Here is a 21,448-nt window from a genome sequence, read left to right as displayed (position 1 = left end):
CCATACATATAACAAGAGTTGTAGCTCTGAGGCACTGTTTCCCATAATCCACAGAGGGAAAAGGAAACAGGAAAACAAAAACTCATAGAGTTCGACAGCTACTGAGGCAACACTTGCCATTTACAATATAAGCCCAATTTTTTTTTTCTTTTTGCAACACAACTATATATTAATTTAATAAAATACACAATATAGCTCTTATACACGCAACAATTTGGCTCATATGCACTAAAATTGCAAATAAATCATAAAAATATGTCATTTTGATGTAAACACATTTAAATCTTCTTACATTTGCACATTTAAATGGTCATGTGATATTTGTTTTTTTTTTTTTTTTTAATGAATGGGACATTTTACTTTCCTGAGCAAATTTTAGTGTCCACAAATTAATTTAAAAAAATATTTCCATTCTATCGGTTAACTTTACTTTAGATGGCAATGATCTTTTCTTTTTTAAAAACAATTTTTAGCAGTTGAAAAACATAATTATTTCTATGTAAATAACTGTGTGTATATTTTTGTAGGACACTAAAATTCTAATTCAACACTTTTCATCGTACATAAAGTGAATTAGCGTATGCAAGTGCAGGACACAGTAAGTCGACTATATAATTTTTTGATATATATTACTATGTGTGGCATGAAAATGTACTACATGACACTGACAGGTTGTACTGGAAATGTTTTTGGAATGTTGATAATTTATATAGAAATGTTAACCACAAATGGGTGTTGATGTTTTGTGCAGCTAAGACTACAGCAAAAATTAGTTAGGACTTTAATTAGAAGCTAGTGATGTTCATTTAAAATCCACACATATATTAGTTAACCCTGTTAATTAATGGGTTCTTTTCCTCGGCAAATGAAAAGTCACACCAATTACAGTGGGAAGTTGCACAACTTCGCAAGTAGTTCCAGTTCTGTTCCCTTTTACAACAGATTGTCAAATTTCACCACAACATATTATTCTTGACTTTGTCCAAAAGTATTTTTTGCCAAAATAAAGCCAGTGTAATCTGAGTAACAGAAAAAAAGACAGTGACAAGAATTTGGGGGCACTTTAAAAGTTCACTTTTAGCCACAAAGCAGCATCTGTCCATCATCTCCCCTGAAAATGTGCTGTACCAAGGGAAAACTGTATGTAACTTCAAAAAAGGCAAACATAATAGCCTCTCTGTCCATTTCACTTTCTAACAGCCACAGGTTCACTGCCTCGACAGTCTTGTAAGAGTTTATCAATTTCTCTCACAACTTCTTCAGCATCCACGGACTCTCGGCCCAAATCGCGATTCGAATGCTCCAGATGCTCCAAGACAGCGTCCATTTCACTTGAGTCCCGGCTCACTCTGGAGTGCACATCAGCAAATACACGAGCCATTGGGTCTGATGCAATATATTGAGGGTCCTTTGTCTGTTTACTAGGCGATATGTACTGACTATCAGAGGACAGGTATGGACTGGTTGTTTCTGCCAAGACTCCTGATTTTATTTCACAGCCATTCAATGGTCCCTTAGTTGAGGCACAAGGCTCAATGCATGTCTTGGTTGGACTGCTAGAGGCAGAGGGAACCTCCTGTAGCAGAGGACTCAGGGCACGCTTGGCTTTTAAATATGGTTTTACATTGGCAATGAGAATGGTGTGCTCTCGTTTGTCTTTCCCAAATGTACAAAATGTCTTTTTTCCAGTGGGATTCACAGTTTCATAAGTCTCAGTCTCAACGTGAGCTTCCACGGTTGGAACAAAGAGATTTGTGCGATAATCAGCATTTTCAACCTGGTTTGCTGTAGGAAATTGCGGCATCCAACATCTGTCAGAATGGCCAAGGACTCTGCATTCATCTGTACAGTTAACACATTCCTCTTGCTCTGAAAAATAAAACATATGTGTTTTTTTATTTCAATGCACATAAGATATAAACAAAGCAAAATCAAAGTGCATTTTACTTTAAAAAATAAGGTAAAGATGTAGAAAATCTGAGGTTCAAGAGATTTCCAAAGATGAATATTGTGGATGGTGTTGTGAAAGAGTTACTATTGGTCTAACATATACTATTGCATTATTTTTTATTTTTACACTGTTCTTTAAAAAAAAAAAAGTCTCACTTTTATTCCTATAACAAGGAATGTAAACAAAAAAATAGACAGAAAAAAAGCATAACAGGACCTCTTAAATATAAGATATGGGGTCAGAAAGACCTCAGATCTCATATTTACACTAAAATGCAATAAAAAAAAAATGTTATGATAAAAATGATCTTGCGACAAATCCGTCACAGAAACCACTTTTGTCAGCTGCCATATAATGACGGCGGGCGGTCCGGGAGTGGTTAAAGGGTTGTAAAGTCAGAAGACTTCTGTGTGCAGCAACCCCCCTAATACTTACATGAGCCCCATCTCTGTCCAGTGATGTCTATAAGTATCTCAGCTGTCTGGGACTCTCCCTCCTGATTGGCAGAGACACAGCAGCTGTGCCATTGGCTCCCGCTGTTGTCAATCAAAGTTAGTTAGCCGAACAGGAGAGAGAGGTGGCTGGGCTGAACCACAGCTCTGTGTCTGAATAGACACATGGAGCTGCAGCTCAGCTTGGGTGTCCCCATAGCAAGCTGCTTGTTGTGTGGGCACTCAACAGGAGGGAGGGCCAGGAGCACAGAAGAGGCACCCGAGAAAAGGAGGATCTGGGCTGCTCTGTGCAAAACCACTGCAACAAAGCAGGTAAGTATAACATGTTTGTTATTTTTATAGAAAAAAAACAAGACTTCACAATCGCTTTAATGCAGCAGCAGATCATTCCTATAGTGACCAGTTCCTGCACAGCTGATCCACACTGACCAGATCCAGACCCAGACCCCCCATAGAGAAAAAAGGTGTCCTCACCAACCTGGCTTAATCTTATCTGAATGTTATGTTAATTTATGCACACAGATTATAATTTTCTTGTGTGCATCCCAATGTAGTGCCAAAAAGGAAATATAACCTAGAAAATGAAATTCCAACATAAGCTTTCTGATACTTTATTCCTTCCAGTGGTAATAAAGCATGAAGCAACTGTGAAGCTGTCACCAGCCACACCCAGTGTCACATTATTAATTGGAACATGACCTGTTTTGCTGCTCCCTATCAATAGCACTAAAGGAGACTTTCCATCTAATTGTACTGGTGTTCTAAACTAAGTAGATATAGCTATAAATCAAAAAGACTCATTATACTATCATTTGAAAACCCGTGTCCGAATCTATTTTACATTTACTGAAAGGTGAAACACCTAAATCATTGAAGAGGCACGCTACTGTGAGCTGTCCGGGTTTCCAATTAGGACTACTCACATTGAGATTAGAAAATGGCAAGTAAAAGTCTTGCTTGAAAACAAATCCTTTGAGTACATTAAAGTAAATCTATCATTAGTGCCCATGCTACAAACTTTTGCTGCATACTGGTGGTTGGGGCAACTCCCTACCAAGAGATCTTGTGCAAAATAATTTCTCTGGCAATATGTATGCACAAAGGAACTTGGAAAAATGTTTTATCCTCTGAACCTGTTCACAAATAAATATATATATATATATATACATATATATATATATATATATACATATATATATATATATATATACATATATATATATATATATATATATATATATATATATATATATATATATATATATATATATATATATATATATATATATATATTCCATCAGACCAATAAAAAGTAGTTCTGCTCAACTTATAATGTGGACCCCTTAAACAAGTAAGGTGGTCATGAATTTTTATTATTTAAGAGATTTTGGGAACAGGTGACCAATAATGTTTATAATATTCATTTTTTTTTGGTGTGTGTAAAGAAAAATCCATCAATTTCCAGATGTAAGGGTATATAAAGATTCCAATAAAATTTGTATTAAAACATAATTTAAGAAAGCCAGAAACAACTTTATACCAATTTCTAGCTCTCATCAAGCAGGGGAACCATGATAATATAGCAGATTTACACACAAAATGATACCTTAATGCAAAGGTTTTTACAGAAAGGTTAGGGTTAGGGATGAGCCGAACACCCCCCAGTTCGGTTCGCGGCAGAACATGCAAACAGGCAAAAAATTTGTGCAAACAGGCAAACACCGTTAAAGTCTGTGGGACTCGAACGTGAAAAATCTAAAGTGCTAATTTTAAAGGCTAATATGCAAGTTATTGTCATAAAAAGTGTTTGGGGACCCGGGTCCTGCCCATGTATCAATGCAAAAAAAAGTTTAAAAAATAGCCTTTTTTTGGGAGCAGTGACTTTAATAATGCTTAAAGTGGGACATGTATCGATGCAAAAAAAAGTTTTAAAAATGGCCTTTTTTGGGAGCAGTGATTTTAATAATGCTTAAAGTGAAACAATAAAAGTGAAATATTCCTTTAAATATCATAATATGATACCTGGGGGGTGACTATAATATGCCTGTAAAGTGGCGCATTTTTCCCATGTTTAGAACAGTCCCGGCAGCAAAATGACATTTCTAAAGGAATATAAGTCATTTAAAACTGCTTGCAGCTGTAATGTAATGTTACCCCCCCCCCAGCCCATTACCACGCCCTTTAGGTCTGATATGGATATTAAGGGGAACCCCGCACCCAAATTAAAAAAAAAAAGGTGTGGGGCCCCCAGGCCCTATATACTCTGAACAGCAGCAGTATACAGGCGGTCCCCGGGTTACAAACAAGACAGGGACATTTTGTAAGTGTAGCTCCAGCCACAAAAAATCTATTTTTAAGCTTTTTGGATAATATAGGGTAGGGTTATCACCATTGTAACGTTTTTTTTGCTGTCTGTGTCCCTGTTCAGAAGATTTCACCTCACTTTCTGTCCCAAAGACAATTGGATTTAGAAAATTTTGGGTTATTAGGGAAACAAGGATTGGTGATAAAGCATCAGTGGAGACACCTTTTCCCCATATTAGGGGTAGATTTCCTTTCACTTCCTGTTGTCTCCCTCCATTTCTAAGTTGGAGATGTTTGTAAGTCGGATGTTTGAAAATAGGGGACGGCCTGTATATACTATACTCCCTATACACTCTGCGGAAAATTGGGCCTTAGGTGTTGGTGGTACCAGAACACTGTAAGCCCTCACAGTTACTCTTGGTGGGTGCTGGAATGGGCCCTGATGTGAAATATTATATCAAGAATTGTAATTACGCGCCCCTGTTTAACAGGGGCATAAAAATTGGGCCTTAGGCAGTGGTAGTGGTTGCACAATACTGTAAAGAATCACAGATACTTTTTTAAGCACAGGAACAGGTCCTGCTGTGAAATATTAGATCAAAAATTGTAATTATGTGCACCTGTTAAACAGGGCAGAAAAATTGGGCCTTAGGCAGTGGTGGTGGTGCCCTGAAACAAAAATATTCCTATAAGCTATCATCATGAAGATTGAGGAGGAATAGGATAGTCACTCAGCATAATAGGATAGTCACTCAGCATATGCAGTCTTCAAGAGATCCCACATCCATAGAAAAATAAATCGGTTACATCAGCATCAGGTGCTTGGTAGCTGGTGATCCAAGACTGATTCATTTTTATGAATGTGAGCCGATCAACAGAGTCTGTGGACAGGCGCACTCTGTGATCGGTTACAAAGCCTCCAGCAGCACTGAATGTGCGTTCAGAAAGAATGCTCGATGCAGGACAGGCCAGTAGCTCAATTGCATAATTGCAATTGCAGTAAGCTTTGGCCAATGGTCCATCCTCAAGACCCAGTAACCAAGTGGATGTTCTGGTGGAAAGGTCTCCAAGTCTGATCTTGCCCCTAGATATTCCTGCACCATGTAATTCAGACACTGGCGATGGTTGCTGGAACCGATCAGACCTGGGCGCTGAGGACCGAAGAATTGTATGAAGGCATCAGTCAGCCGGCCACCTTCTCCACCGCTCTTTCTGTGACTGAACGAAGACTCAGCAAACACGTTGTCCAGCACCAGGTAATTGTAACCTTCCAGGCTCTGGAAACGCATTGCAGAAACCTTTCTGCAAGGCCTCCCGAAGATATTTCATCCTCTGCTCCCTCTGCAAAAGGCTGGATAAGTTCTGCAACTTTACCCTTGTAACGTGGATCAAGAAGGGTTGCCAGCCAGTAATGATCCCTCTCCTTGATACCACGAATCCTACGGTCCTTTCGCAGGCTTTGCAGGATCAGGGATGCCATGAAGCGTAAGTTTGCAGAGGCATTCGATCCTGAATCCTCTGGGTCACTAAGGATCACATGATCCTCAACCACCTCCTCCCAGCCACGTACAACTCCATGGGTTTCTGGGGACTGCAAATGATTCATTGAACACTGCTGCTGATGCTGAGTGTTATCCTCCACCTCCATGCTGACACAATCCTCCTCCTCCTTGTCTTTTTCCTGTGTGATCGGCGGGCTTGCAGGAATACTAGTATCTGGATAAAGAGGGCCTTGAGAGGTAAGGAAGTCCTCCTCTTTCTCCCGCTGTTCTGCCTTAAGTGCCCTGTCCATTATTCCACGAAGCATGTGCTCCACCAGGAAGACAAGAGGGACAGTATCGCTGATGCATGCACTGTCACTGCTCACCATCCTCATGGCCTCCTCAAATGGTGACAGGACAGTGCATGCATCCTTGATCAGTAGCCACTGGCGTGGTGAAAAAAAGCCAAGCTCCCCTGACCCTGTCCTGGTGCCATACTCACACAGGTACTCACTGATGGCCCTCTGCTGCAGCATTGCCAACGTTGAGTTCCACCTGGTGGGCATGTCACAAATGAGGCGGTTCTTGGGCAGGTTGCATTCTCTTTGAATGTCAGCCAGCCGTGCACTGGCATTATATGACCACAGACTGGTGACTTTCCATGATATGACCACAGACTTTCCTGGCCTGCCTCAGGAGATCCTGGAAGCCAGGGAACCTGCTCAAGACCCGCTGCACCACCAAATTCAGGACAAGAGCCAAACAGGGAACATGGGTCAAGTGTCCCTGTCAGAGGGCAGAGAGGAGGTTAGTGCCATTGTCGCATACAACCATTCCTGGCTGAAGCTGGCATGGCGTCAACCACCTCTGAGCCTGCCCCTGCAGAGCTGACAGAATCTTTGCCCTAGTGTGGCTCCTGTCCCAATAAGCAAACCAACTCAAGCACCGCATGGCATCTTTTTGCCTGAGTGTTTGCGTAGCCCCTTGAACGTCTACGGAGCACCGCTGGTTCAGAGGAGAAATCTTCAGAGGAAGAGGCCATAGAGGAAGAAGATGAGGGGTGGAGGAGAGAGCTGTGCCAGAATCACCACTAGCATTTTGGAGGCGTGGTGGCAGAACCAGCTCCAACAATACTGAACCCTGTCCTGCATCCTTCCCAGCTGCCAGCAGAGATACCTAGTGCGCCGGGAATTAAAGGTAACGTCCCTGTCCATGCCTGCTGGACCATGAGTCAGCAGTAATATGCACCTTACTGCTGACCGCTCTGTCCAACAAGGCCAAGACATTGCCTTCCACATGCTGGTAGAGAGCCGGAATGGCCTTCCGAGAAAAGAAATGGCGTTTGGGAACCTGCCACTGACGTACCGCACATTCCACAAATTCACGAAAGGGGGCAGAGTCTACCAGCTGAAAAGGCAGCAGTTGCAGTGCTAGCAATTTGGCCAAGCTAGCATTCAGACACTGAGCATGTGGATGGCTGGGACCGAATTTCTTTCGACAGTTTAGCAACTGGGGTAGGGAAATTTGCCTGCTAAAATCGGATGTTGGTGTACCACTAGCAGATGGGCTGCAACTACTTGGGACACCTATTTCTATACCTTCATTGCTCTCAGTGCAGGTTTCTGAGAGGACTGGAGGTATAGTGGGGTTGGAGATCCCAGCTGATGAGGAGCAAGGAGAGGTCCACCTCGTTCATTGATGTGGATCTTTTAAGTGCTGTTGCCAATGGACTGAATGGGAGGTCGTCAAATGTCTGGCCAAGCATTGGTGTCCAAGCGCTGCTGTTTTGGCCACGCTTGATATGCTTCAGACATATGTTGCAAACAGCAACGGTGCGATCTGCTGCACACGTGTCAAAAAAGGCCCACACGAAAGAACTTTTCAAAATATGTGGGGAGTCAGCAGCGCCCTGCACCTGCTTAGCTCTGTGGTGTGATGCAATAGGGTGGCTGCCCTTAAGCTTCCCCCTGGAGGGCATCCTGCCTCGTTGAAGATGTGCCTCCTCCTCCTCTCTTCTATCAGGCACCCAAGTAGAGTCAGTGACCTCATCATTTCCTCCCTCCTCATCACTGGAGCAAACTTGTTAGTATGCTGCAGCTCGGGGAACATGACTGCCAGTTTCTTGACCTTCTTGGGCACCCCCTCTCTCTAGGCTCACATTACTCCCTTCATCAACCTGGGTACCATCATCGGAGCCTTCAAATCGCTGCGCATCCTCCTGCAGCATGTACCCAACACGTGCATGATGACGGGGCTAAGGAAGGAGTGACTGTTGACATGGAGCCGATGGAATAGGCCACTTTGGCACTCTGAGCCTGGGTGACAGAGGATGAGGAGGATGAGGAGGATAAGGAGGGCTTTGTTATCCATTCCACCAACTCTTCTGCATGTTGTGGCTCAATAACACGACCAGCTGACGAAAAAAAGGACAAGCGTGCCCCACAGCCACGTGCTGAGGATGCACCGTGTTCATGACCAGCTCTGTCGACTGTAGACACAGAGCCTGCTTGCCCTCTTTTAGTGGCCTGTGAGCATCTGCCTCTCCTTGATGGCCTTCCAGATATGCTGTAAATTTTGTTTTGAAAACCACACTACACTGTATTGTGTACTGTGTACACCACCAGGAAAGTAATAGCAACTGCACTGGGGTGCACGGTACTGTGTACAGCAACAGAAGTTTAAAAACAACTATGGGTGCACTGTATGTATTGTGTACACCACCAGGAAAGTAGTAGCAACTGCACTAGGGGTGCACAGTACTGTGTACACCAACAGAAGTTTAACAACAACTATGGGTGCACTGTATGTATTGTGTACTGTGTACACCACCAGAAAAGTAGTAGCAACTGCACTAGGGGTGTACGGTACTGTGTACACCAACATAAGTTTAATAACAACTATGGGTGTACTGTATGTATTGTGTAGCGTGTACACCACCAGAAAAGTAGTAGCAACTGCACTAGGGGTGCACGGTACTGTGTACACCAACAGAAGTGTAATAACGTCTATGGGTGTACTGTATTGTGTACATCACCAGAAAAGTAGTAGCAACTGCACTAGGGGTGCACGGTACAGTGTACACCAACAGAAGTGTAATATCAACTATGTGTGTACTGTATTGTGTACACCACCAGAAAAGTAGTAGCAGCTGCACTAGGGGTGAACGGTATTGTGTATACCACCAGAAGTCTAATAGCAATTATAGGTGCACTGTATGTATTGTGTACTGTGTACACCACCAGAAAAGTAGTAGCAACTGCACTAGGGGTGAACGGTATTGTGTACACCACCAGAAGTCTAATAGCAACTATGGGTGCACTGTATGTATTGTGTACTGTGTACACCACCAGAAAAGTAGTAGCAGCTGCTACGTGCTGAGAATGCACCATGTTCAGGACCAGCACTGTCGACTGTAGACACAGAGCCTGCTTGCCCTCTTTTAGTGGCCTGTGAGCGTCTGCCTCTCCTTGGTGGCCTTCCAGATATGCTGTAAATTTTGTTTAGGAAAACCACACTACACTGTATTGTGTACTGTGTACACCACCAGGAAAGTAGTAGCAACTGCACTAGGGGTGCATGGTACTGTGTACACCAACAGAAGTTTAAAAACAACTATGGGTGCACTGTATGTATTGTGTACACCACCAGGAAAGTAATAGCAACTGCACTAGGGGTGCATGGTACTGAGGACACCAACATAAGTTTAATAACAACTATGGGTGAACTGTATGTATTGTGTACTGTGTACACCACCAGAAAAGTAGTAGCAACTGCACTAGGGGAGCACGGTACTGTGTACACCAACAGAAGTGTAATAACAACTATGGGTGTACTGTATTGTGTACACCACCAGAAAAGTAGTAGCAACCACACTAGGGTATATATATTAAATACACTGCAGCTAACTGAAATACCTGCCTGCCTGAAGTATATTAGAAACAGTACACCAGGAGTGGACTGCAGTCAGATATAGCTATACTGGATACAGTGGATATATATATATGTGGAGATATATATATATATATATATGAGACTGTCTGTATATATATATATATATATATATATATATATATATATTAAATACACTGCAGCTAACTGAATAACCTGCCTGCCTGCTCAATCTAAATGACACTCTCTCTCCGTCCACGCCAACAACACACTACACAGGGCCAATGTGCAGGCAGCCTTATATAGTGTGGAGCGTGGACTTAGTCCCCCTGAGCCATGATTGGCAAAAGGCACCCTGCTTTGGCCAATTATGGCTCTCTTAGCTGAGAGCGCTGGGATTGGCCAAAGCATGCAGGTCATGGTGCATGCTTTGGCCAATCATCATACAGCAATGCACTGCACTCCCGCAGTGCATTATGTGCCGCTGAAATTTCGCCGCTGAAATTAGTGCCGCTGAAATTTGCGCCGCTGAAATTTGCGCCGCTGAAATTTGGCGTGAACGGCCCATAATGTTCGGTTTTCGATGAACGGGCGAACAGCCAATGTTCGAGTCGAACTCATGTTTGACCCGAACAGAAAGCTCATCCCGAGTCTGTCCAGAAGAAAGTATCTAATATGGAGAGTAGTATGCAAACTAGGCAAAAGATTGTTAGAGAGGATAGAGAAACCTTTGAATTTGCATTTATTACATATTTTAATAGCAATTATAAGAAAGAGGAGGGTATTTTGAACAGATATTGCCCTATTATTTTGAAAGATGGAATACCTGGTCCCCTCCTACTGAAGAAATCTAGAATTATGTATAGAAAAGTCTCACTGTTAGGATTAAACTTGGCCCCTAATGTAATTAATTCACCAGAATGGAAATTACTTTCTGGATAGCAAATAATTTTACACGTGGTAGATATTAGATATTAGATAGGTAATATTTGCAAAGCACTGAGTAGTCATGCCAGGAAGAGGAAAACATTCAAGTCCAATATTACAGTTAAGGTTTATAAAACTGATAAATGTGTTTCAATTGATACTACACATGTGACCTACCAGCCGCCCATATGTTCTCCAGTATGTGGTCGCACAACCAGAAAGTTATAAACTGGCAAGCATATTAATGTAAAAAAGGGTATAATAAACACATTGTTTCAAGACATTTTAAAATAGTACATCAGGGGAAATCAAGGGGATTAAAATTGTGTGGTATAGATAGGGTATTCATAAAATGGAGGGGGACAAACATAAAGAAAGAAACAAAGGGGAGTATTTCTATTGAACACATTATGTCCTAAAGAGTTTTTAGATTTTGCAGCATTTTAAACTGTTTGTTATCAGATTTTTAGAATATTTATGGTTCAGGGTTGTTGAATATCTAGTGGATTATTGATTTGCATAGAATAGTTATGTGATTATCTGTGAATAACATGTCAGTAAACTTTGGGCAATACTGAAGGCTGTCTGTCAGAAGCAGTGTGCTCATTGGCGTATTTTAGTGTTGATACTATAGCCCAGTTGATGATTGCAGTGTAGATATACTGTATATAGTGCATGGAATGTCACAGGGAGCTTAATTCTTCTGGCAAAGTTGTGATAATGAAACGCATTGGGTGGCACACATGTGCACACACCCGGGAGTAGAAAGTGATGTGGATATCTCTGCATATGAGTATGTTCTCCTGTTGGTACTAGGAAATAGCACTACCTAATGTGAGTGCAATTTGTATACATGTTTTTAGTTTTTAATAAAGATGTGTTGCACAATGAATTTTTGTCTGCCTTCTTTTATTACACCTTGAGGTTGTCTCCTGAGCAGGACAGTGATTTGAAATAACATATATGGGGAATGACTGGAGGATTGACATATGCCATTCAAGACCACCTTATCGGACAACAAAGTTCACATTAAATGGTAAGAAGATCATCACAAGGGGACTCTTGGAAGTGGATCACTATTTGGATGCAGGGATCACAATCTAATCATTTGAAACAGTGTATGGAGACATTTTCTGGATCACTTTCATTGTGGATATTTTGAATGCAGTTTTCACTACATTCTTTCAGTGAAGCACTTTATACTGTTTTGTTTGACTTTATTGATTCACCTTTTTATACACACATATATATATATATATATATATATATATATATATATATATATATATATATATATATATATATATATATAAACACACAGTATAAGTATAGATAGATAGAACACTTTTTTATTATGTATTAATGTTTTTGGTAATAAGTTTATTCATCGCTGTCATTTAGATTTTAATTTATTTCATTATCTTTATAATTTACACAGCTGCTTTGGGTTGGTGTTGGAGATTTAGTTTAGATTTATAGGTTTAGGGTCAGCACAGGCTTCTTGTTTTACTCCTCTAACATTGACATATCCCATTCAAAATAAGCTCTTCCATTAGCACTTGTATTAGATGCAAAGAAAGGAAGGGGATGCTGCTTTATTCCTGGACACAGTGTAACCTAGGTACACCATTGCTAAGAAAGGAAAGGCTGTTAAACTTGAGCCCTTTAACCTTAAAGTAGAACTACAGGCAAAACTTTTTTTTTCCATTTTGGATAGTGCAAGGGAGGGTTATAACCAGTTTTTTTTGCCATTTGTGAGGAAAACAGGAAGTAAGGGGAAATCACCAAAAAATAAGGAAATTCCTTGGGGATCCCCAGGCTACCAGACCTAGTGTCTCCATTGGAAAGTTTCCCCTCTATTACTTTTCTGGGGACAACACAAAATGTGGGGTTTTCTTTTACTTTCAATGATAATGGTAAACAGGAGAAATAGAGAGGGATCTCCTTAACGGGGGCACAGGCAGCCATAAAAACTGACAGGTGTTCTAATCCCTCTCCACTCTATCCAAAACTTTAAAAAAAAAGTTTTGCTTTTAGTTATACTTTAAGGGACAAGAAGTAGCTGCCTCTATGTATTCCCCACATAGTTACAAACTACCTAATGCACATTTTGCCATGAAGCCCTAAAATGCAGTAGACTGGGTAGGATGAAACACAGTTTTGCGCATAGACTATATTGACCTTAATCTGTGTGGTCTGTTTGTGTTTAGGCTCTTTGGGACTTTAAAGATTAAGGCAGAACATTTCTAACAAAGAAACATTTGTCTAGAATCAAACCTAGAAAATTTTAGATGGATTATGTCTCACAAATTGCCTCTAAAATATAGAGAAAAATGTGTGAAAAAATAATAAGGGAAAAAATAAACCAAACGAAGAAACATATAAATTGTGCTTTAATTTTCTTATTCAAGGAGAAAATAGAAAATAATGATATGCATGTTCTGCTTTTTATAACCGCTTGATTCAGTTGAGGTTTTTAATTTAGCTTGATGACAAACACTCCAGCTACAACGATGGGTTACATCAAATGTTTTCTCTTTTTTATGCTCATTTGTATGTTCCTTGATGAGTAACATTCTAAAGAAAATCACTGTTGTATAGTAACTCCATGGGAACACTAAACTATGCAAGTATAATGGGATTTATGCATAACAAGCGTGCAGGTTATCACTAGGTCACAGATGGGAGCAAAACTTGAAAATGAAAATGACACGTTAAGCATTACTGAATCATATTACACCTCCTGTCTACTTTGTTATTCCATCACAAATAATAGAACACACTCTAAATTTATAGAGGGCACATTTCAATAGCATGGAGACACAGAGTGGCACTGGTGGACGTCTTATACATGACCTTATTATACAAATAATGTCACCTTTAAACCCCCACACTCCAAAAAGATGCAAAAAGAAAAAAAGAGGCATGCTTTAAAAAAAAAAAAAAAAAAAAAAAGTAAAAAAAGCAAAAAAAAAAAAAAAAGGAAATGAAACTACATACTAAATAAACTCAAGGCTTTATTATGCAGCTTTTGGTGGATAGGCAAGTAGCGATTTTTCAATACAGCAGCATATGTATAAAAATGCACGATAAAAATAAAATGCACAATTATACCAGGTCACTCTTTTTGCATCTTGAATGCCAATACAAAGACATAATCCATGCTGTGACATTTTCAAGAAGCTCTTATAATTTAAATCCAAAAGAAGGCAAGAAATTTGTCATGGAACAATGTGCACGTAACAGCACTTGCTGTGACTTATATCTGCATTCTCAGGAACGTTACAAATGCTGGCGGTCATATATGACCTTGGTGGCTGTTTAAGTTATATAAGTCTTCATGCCAGCAGCATTTTACTTTGTACAACATTAAATAGGATAGATAGTTCTTGATCAAATACTCAGGAGATACAAATAAGTATTATGAATTCATTTTGCAAGTAATATAAATTCATACCCATATTCTCTAAATTAATTCTCCCTTTTTCTTCATTTATGAGTATGGATAACAATCTCTGTAGAGTTATAAGGTGAAAAACAAAGTAGATCTAAATAAATGTTACAAGACCCTTGTGTAAATGTACATTGGCAGTTACATTGGATGCTTGCTGAACTAGTTATAATAAATAAATTCAACATTTAACTACATACCATGCAATTGTTTTCAGAAAATAGTGTGGGGGGGGGATTTATCAAAACTGGAGCAGACAGAATCTGAAGAAGCTGCGCATAGCTACCAATCAGCCTCTGTTAATAGCATGTTCAATTAAGCTTTGAAAATGAAAGATAGAAGTTGACTGGTTGACCATGCACAGCTGCTACAGATTCTGGTTTCTCCAGTGTTAGTAAATTAAAAAATAAAGCCCTTTAAAACTATTTAGTATATTCATGAACTAAATGCACAAAGAAATAGCCTTCCATAGTTATGTGGTGAGTTTCTTTGACAACCAATAATTCTTGTCCTTATAATCTATCTATCTATCTATCTATCTATCTATCTATCTATCTATCTATCTATCTATCTATCTATCTATCTATCTATCTATCTATCTATATATTATGTATATATATAGATATATCTATATATAGATAGATAGATATATCTATCTATATATAGATATATCTATATATATATATATATAAAACATTTTATATATACTGTATAAAGATATAATATATCTATATAGATATCTAACATTTTATATATATATATATATATATATATATATATATATATATATATATATATATATATATATATATATTTATATAGCACTTGGCCCAGGGCACATTTGGCTCTTTCATCTTTCAGAATAACCATGCCAATTATGCTTATATGTTTAAAACAATTAAAAATAAACTGAACTCCGGCAGCTGTGGCAAAAAGGCAGGCTTGGGGCAAAAAATTGGTCACCAGTACTGATGTTCTCCCTGCAGCAAATATTTTCCTCATTACTGAAATACCGTATCTTGTTCTGCACTGTGTCTCTGTGTGGAAATAGCCATCTTGGTAGAGACAGGGCTTTGCTTCCTCAGGTCAGAGCCTCTAGCAAAGAGAACAGGGAGCAGCACAGGGTTGACATCACCAAATTCCCCTTCAAATCTATCTCCCAGTACAATATATATATATTTATTTTGTTTTTTTACACACGTATACACATTTTTCAGAGCACTGTTTAGGTACAAATTAGACTTCTAAAGGTTCCCTATAACATAGCAAATCTTAACTTTTTGAGTGTACTTGTCTCAGGGATCTGACTAAATATTAGTTGCAATCACTATAAAGTATATACCATATAGTAATACCAATAGTTCACATGTCCAGGCAACACTGATTAGCAATATCACTGTCCATATTATAAACATTTTTAAATAAAGTTCTTGCACCTTGCAAAACCATCCTGTACTATTTATTATAGTATATTCATATTGTATAGTAAATATCTGTCTACACAACTTCCACCTGTGAAATATTTTGCTCAGCTTGGAATAAAAGGCAATGGTATAAAAAAGGCAATTTTAAATTATAAAAGCATGAAACGTCTCTTCATTTTCCAGTGTTATTACAACACAAGACTGTCAGGTATAGCTAAGGCAACAAAGCATGTACACATTTTATTATTGTAGCTTAGAGTAAAACACCAGCATACATCTAAAAGAGACAGATGGTATTTGTATCGAAAAAAAAAAGTAACACTTAAAAAAAGTTTGTCACAGTAATATCCTTTCATGTGCATGAACAATAAAGAAATGTGTAATTGGGTTTTGACGACAGGATGTGTACTTCCTCCAAAACATTTTTATTCTTCATTTTGCCATATCTCTTTTTACAGATTGTAAACAATATAGCAACTTCAGCTATGATGCACTAGGATGTAATTCTCAGGAGCTAAAATTACAGCAACAATTGGTTTAGCCAGATGGTATCACTGATAAAGCCATTATATTATTCTGTCTCCCACATATCGGGGAAGTCACAATTTTCAAAGTGAATTACTGTACATCTTGGAGATCTCTTTCCAGCTACATTTTAAGTGACTATATTTGTATATCAAGTAGACTACTGCTTCGTAACGGTAGATATTTGCAGACTGTTCATTCTATTTTTGTTGTTCATTTTTAGTATCTATTGGATGTGTTATTTGCTGTCACATCTATTGATTGCAATAAGCAAACACCTTACCATGATGTGATTTTGTCAGTGTAAATGGCCATGGTTTATAGCTGCATGTAAGTGATTATTCAATTGGACATGCTTAATTAACTATGTGTAACACTGTGGAAAATGCCATGTAGTAACACTTTACATCCTGGTTCTGTCTTTCTTAAAGCTGAACTCTAGACAAATAGCTACATACACAGATGAAACAAATACATGGAAGCTGCTTTACTTGTCAAATTATTTGTATTTGTAAATCTAGTTCTGATATTTACACAGCTTTGCTACACAGCACAGCCCTTTTTAGCAATACAGAAGCTCTTCTTGATTTCTCTGCTCCTGTTCTGTAACACTTAAAGATCTTCTCCCCACCTTTTCACTGCACAATAAAAGGAGAAGCAACAGACTCACAAACTCCAGTCTTTGCCACTGTGCTCTTTCCACCTACAGCTTATTGTTCTACTTCTCCATCTCTCAATCTGAGTTCTGATATAGAACTGCAAGTCAAATTCAGGTACTTACAATGCATCCATTTAAATACAATAATGTATTAATGAATACAGAGTGGCATTTGTTTATTTTACATTTGTTGTATATCTTATCACAGGCAAAAGGTACAGAGACAATGAGAGTGGCTCTGTACTATGTGATCACTGTGACTAATCTCAGGAGATCACAACTGTAAACAGAGAATAGAGGATTTCAATGTGTTCCATTCATTAAATCCTCCAGTCACAGCAGAGAAATGAGCAATTGAAGGTTTGTGTGTCACCAGCATTGTTGTGGGATTGCTTTGGAGGTTTTTAAAGAGTAGGCGACCAACGACTTTACCTGTGATGATTGTCACCAACAGGAAGATTGCCCTGAGCAATGACATGCAGCCCCTGCTTGTATGCATGTAGACAGGAAGTGGCTGCAAAGAGGCTGAAGGAGATTAAGCAGCTACTAAAACTGAAAACAGCATTTAAACAGAAGAGTAGGAGGGCTGCCTGTGGAAAAAGCTACATTTATGGCACAACTGGAGCATTGTGTCATCATGTAAGATTGATCACTACAAGATATTCCTGCATACTACCTGTGTAGCTTACTCCATGAGCAGCCATCTGATTACTCCTCGCTAATAATAAATACATTATTTGAATTATGTTTTATTACGTTGCAGTCAGTTTATGAATATGGATTTCTGAGAGCAGGTTCTTTTTTTGTGGAACTTTGTTTTTATCTTAGTTACCATAAAAAATATAAAATAATAAATAATAATAATAATAAAAATATAAAAACTGTATACAGTACATTCTTGGTGCCATTGTCACATATAACCATTTCTGGCTGAAGATGGCATGGCGTCAACCACCTCTGAGCCTGCACCTGCAGAGCTGACAGAATCTCTGCCCCAGTGTGGCTCCTGTCTCCTAAGCAGACCAACTCAAGCACCGCATGGCATCTTTTTGCTTGACTGCTTGCGTAGCCCCTTGAACGCTTACAGAGCACCGCTGGTCCAGAGGACAAATCTGCAGAAGAGGCCATAGAGGAAGAAGAGGAGGGGTGGAGGAGAGAGCTGTGGCAGAATCACCACTAGCATTTTGGAGGCGTGGTGGCGGAACAAGCTCAAACAATACTGAACCCTGTCCTGCATCCTTCCCAGCTGCCAGCAGAGTTATCCAGTGCGCCGCAAAGGAAAGGTAACATCCCTGCCCATGCCTGCTGGACCATGAGTCAGCGGTAATATGCACCTTACTGCTGACCGCCCTGTCCACGAGGCCAAAACATTGCCTTCCACATGCCAGTAGAGAGCCGGAATGGCCTTCCATGAAAAGAAATGGCGTTTTGGAACCTGCCACTGAGGTACAGCACATTCCACAAATTCACGAAAGGGGGCAGAGTCTACCAGCTGAAAAGACAGCAGTTGCAGTTCTAGCAATTTGGACAAGCTAGCATTCAGACACTGAGCATATGGATAGCTGGGACCGAATGTCTTTTTATGGTTCAGAAAGTGGGGTAGGGAAATTTGCCAGCTAAAATCAGATGGTGGTGTACTGCTAGCAGACTGGCTGCAAGTACTTGGGACACCTATTGTTATACCTTCATTCCTCTCAGTGCACATCTTTGAGAGGACTATAGGTATAGTGGGGTTGGAGATCTCAGATGAGGAGCAAGGAGAAGTCCACCTTTTTCTTTGATGTGGGTCTTTCAAGTGCCGTTGCCAACAGACTGCATGGCAGGTCGTCATTTGTCAAGCATGTGGTGTCCAAGCGGCTGCTGTTCTGGCCATGCTTGATCAGCTTCAGACATAAGTTGCAAACAGCAACCGTGCGATCTGCTGCACACGTGTCGAAAAAGGCCCACACCAAGGAACTTTTAAAAGTCAGCAGGGAGTCAGCAGCACCCTGCACCTGCGGAGCTCTGCAGTGTGATGCAATAGGGTGGCTGCCCTTAAGCTGCCCCTTGGAGGACATCCTGCCTCTTTGGAGTTGTGCCTCCTCCTCTCTTCTCTCAGGCACCCAAGTAAAGTCAGTGAACTCATCATGCCCTCCCTCCTCACTGGAGCAAACTTGGCAGTATGCTGCAGCTGGGGGAACATGACTGCTAGTTTCTTGTACTCTTCTTGCACTTCTTAGTCACCCCCTCTCTCTAGGTTCACGTTACTCCCTTCTTCAACCTGGGAACCAACATTGGAGCCTTCAAATCGCTGCGCATCCTCCAGCAGCATGCACCCGACACTGTGGTCAAATAGTTCTGGGAACTCCTCTGTGCATGATGATGGGGCTATGGAAGAAGTGACTGTGGACAAGGAGCCGGTGGAATAGGCCGCTTTGGCAGCTGCATTGGAAGGCAAACTACTTTGAGCCTGGGTGACAGAGGATGAGGAGGATGAGGACGGCTTTGTTATCCACTCCACCAACTCTTCTTCATGTTCTGGCTCAAAAACGCGGCCAGTAGTGGAAAAAAAGGACAAGCGTGCCCCACGGCCACCTGCAGAGGATGCACCATGTCCACGACCAGCACTGTTGACTGTAGACACAGAGACTGCTTGCCCTCTTTTAGTGGCCTGTGAGCATCTGCCTCTCCTTGGTGGCCTTCCAGACATTATATAAGTATTAGATACTGTGTACACCACCAGAAGTGTAGTAGAAACTGTACACACTGTATTAGATACTGTGTACAACACCTGCAGTGTATTAGCAACTGTACTACGAATGCACTGTATTTTATACTGTGTACACCACCAGAAGTGTAGTAGAAACTGTACACATTGTATTAGATACTGTGTGCACCACCAGAAAAGTACTAGAAACTGTACGACGGCTGCACTGCATTGTGTACTGTGTACACCACCAGAAGTGTAGTAGAAACTCTACACACTGTATTAGATACTGTGTACACTGCCTTCAATGTATTAGCAACTGTACTACGGCTGCACTGTATTTTATACTGTGTACACCACTAGAAGTGTAGTAGACACTGTACACTCTGTATTAGATACTGTGTACACCGCCTGCTCTGTATTAACAACTGTACTACGGCTGCACTGTATTTAGTACTGTGTACACCACCAGAAGTGTAGTAGAAAATGTACATCACAGAATGCACTGTAGATATAGGCTACAGAATATATATATATATATATATATATATATATATATATATATATATATATATATATATATATATATATATTAATACACTGCCTGTACTGACTGAATATAGAGTAAACACTGAATTTATAGGCTATGCTAAATACAGAGTATATATATATATATATATATATATATATATATATATATACTAGACTGAATGTATATATATATATATCTATATATATATAGATATATATATATCAAATACACTGCCACTAACTGAATAACCTGCCTGCTTAACCCTTTGCCGACCAGTACTTGATGATATACATCGGCACAATGGTACGGCTGGGCAAATGGGGTACAGGTACATCCCCTTTAAAACGTGGCATAGTGGGTGCGCCGCATACTCCATGAGCGTGCCCGTGGGTCCCGCAGACTTGTGATCGGAGCAGCAGAATGGGGAGATGCCTTTGTAAACAAGGCATTTCCCTGTTCTGCCTAGCAATATGACAGAGATCTACTGCTCCCTGTCATGTTCTAGTGAGACAATCCCCCCTACAGTTAGAATCACTCCCTAGGACACACTTAACCCCTTGATCGCCCCCTAGTGTTTAACCCCCTTCCCTGACAGTGTGATTTACACAGTAATCAGTGCATTTTTATAGCATTGATTGCTGTATAAATTACAGTGATCCCAAAATAGTGTCAAAAGTGTCCGATGTGTCCACAATCATGATAAAAATTGCAGATCGCTGCCATTACTAATAAAAAAAAATAAAAATAAAAATGGCATAAATCTATCCCCTATTTTGTAGATGCTATAGCGCAAACCAGTCAATATACGCTTATTGCGATTTTTTTACCAAAAATATGTAGAAGAATACATATCGGCCTAAATTGAGAAAGAAATTTGTTTTTTTATATATTTTTTGGGGATATTTATTATAGCAAAAAGTAAACAATATTGCTTTTTTTTTCAAAATTGTTGTTTTTTTTTTTGTTCATATCACAAAAAATAAAAGCCACAGAAGTGATCAAATACCACCAAAAGAAAGCTCTATTTGTGGAAAAAAAAGGACATCAATTTTGTTTGGGTGCAATGTCGCACGATTGTGCAATTGTCCGTTAAAGCGATGCAGTGCCGTATCACAAAAAATGTTCTGGTCAGGAAGGGGTTAAATCCTTCCGGGGCTGAAGTGGATAAT

The 21,448-nt window shown here is 39.9% G+C and overlaps 1 protein-coding gene across 6 annotated transcripts in view; it reads right to left on the bottom strand.

Moving 5' to 3' along the window:
• Nucleotides 1-320: 320 nt before the first annotated feature.
• PCDH17 (protocadherin 17) overlaps nt 321-21,448 on the bottom strand; it is a 312,742-nt gene continuing 291,614 nt past the window's right edge. For 5 of the 6 annotated variants that reach the window (XM_073614234.1, XM_073614232.1, XM_073614235.1 and 2 more), the window contains one exon: nt 321-1,869. In XM_073614234.1, coding sequence (XP_073470335.1) covers nt 1,187-1,869 — 683 coding nt within the window. In that variant the 3' untranslated portion in view covers nt 321-1,186. Of the gene's footprint in view, nt 1,870-14,460; nt 14,519-21,448 lie in introns of those variants that run through there. The other variant, XM_073614237.1, reaches the window with a different exon arrangement.

This window comes from Aquarana catesbeiana, linkage group LG02, assembly GCF_042186555.1.
Source record: "Aquarana catesbeiana isolate 2022-GZ linkage group LG02, ASM4218655v1, whole genome shotgun sequence".
NCBI lineage: Eukaryota > Metazoa > Chordata > Amphibia > Anura > Ranidae > Aquarana > Aquarana catesbeiana.
This window is presented reverse-complemented; position numbering and strand designations above follow the sequence as displayed.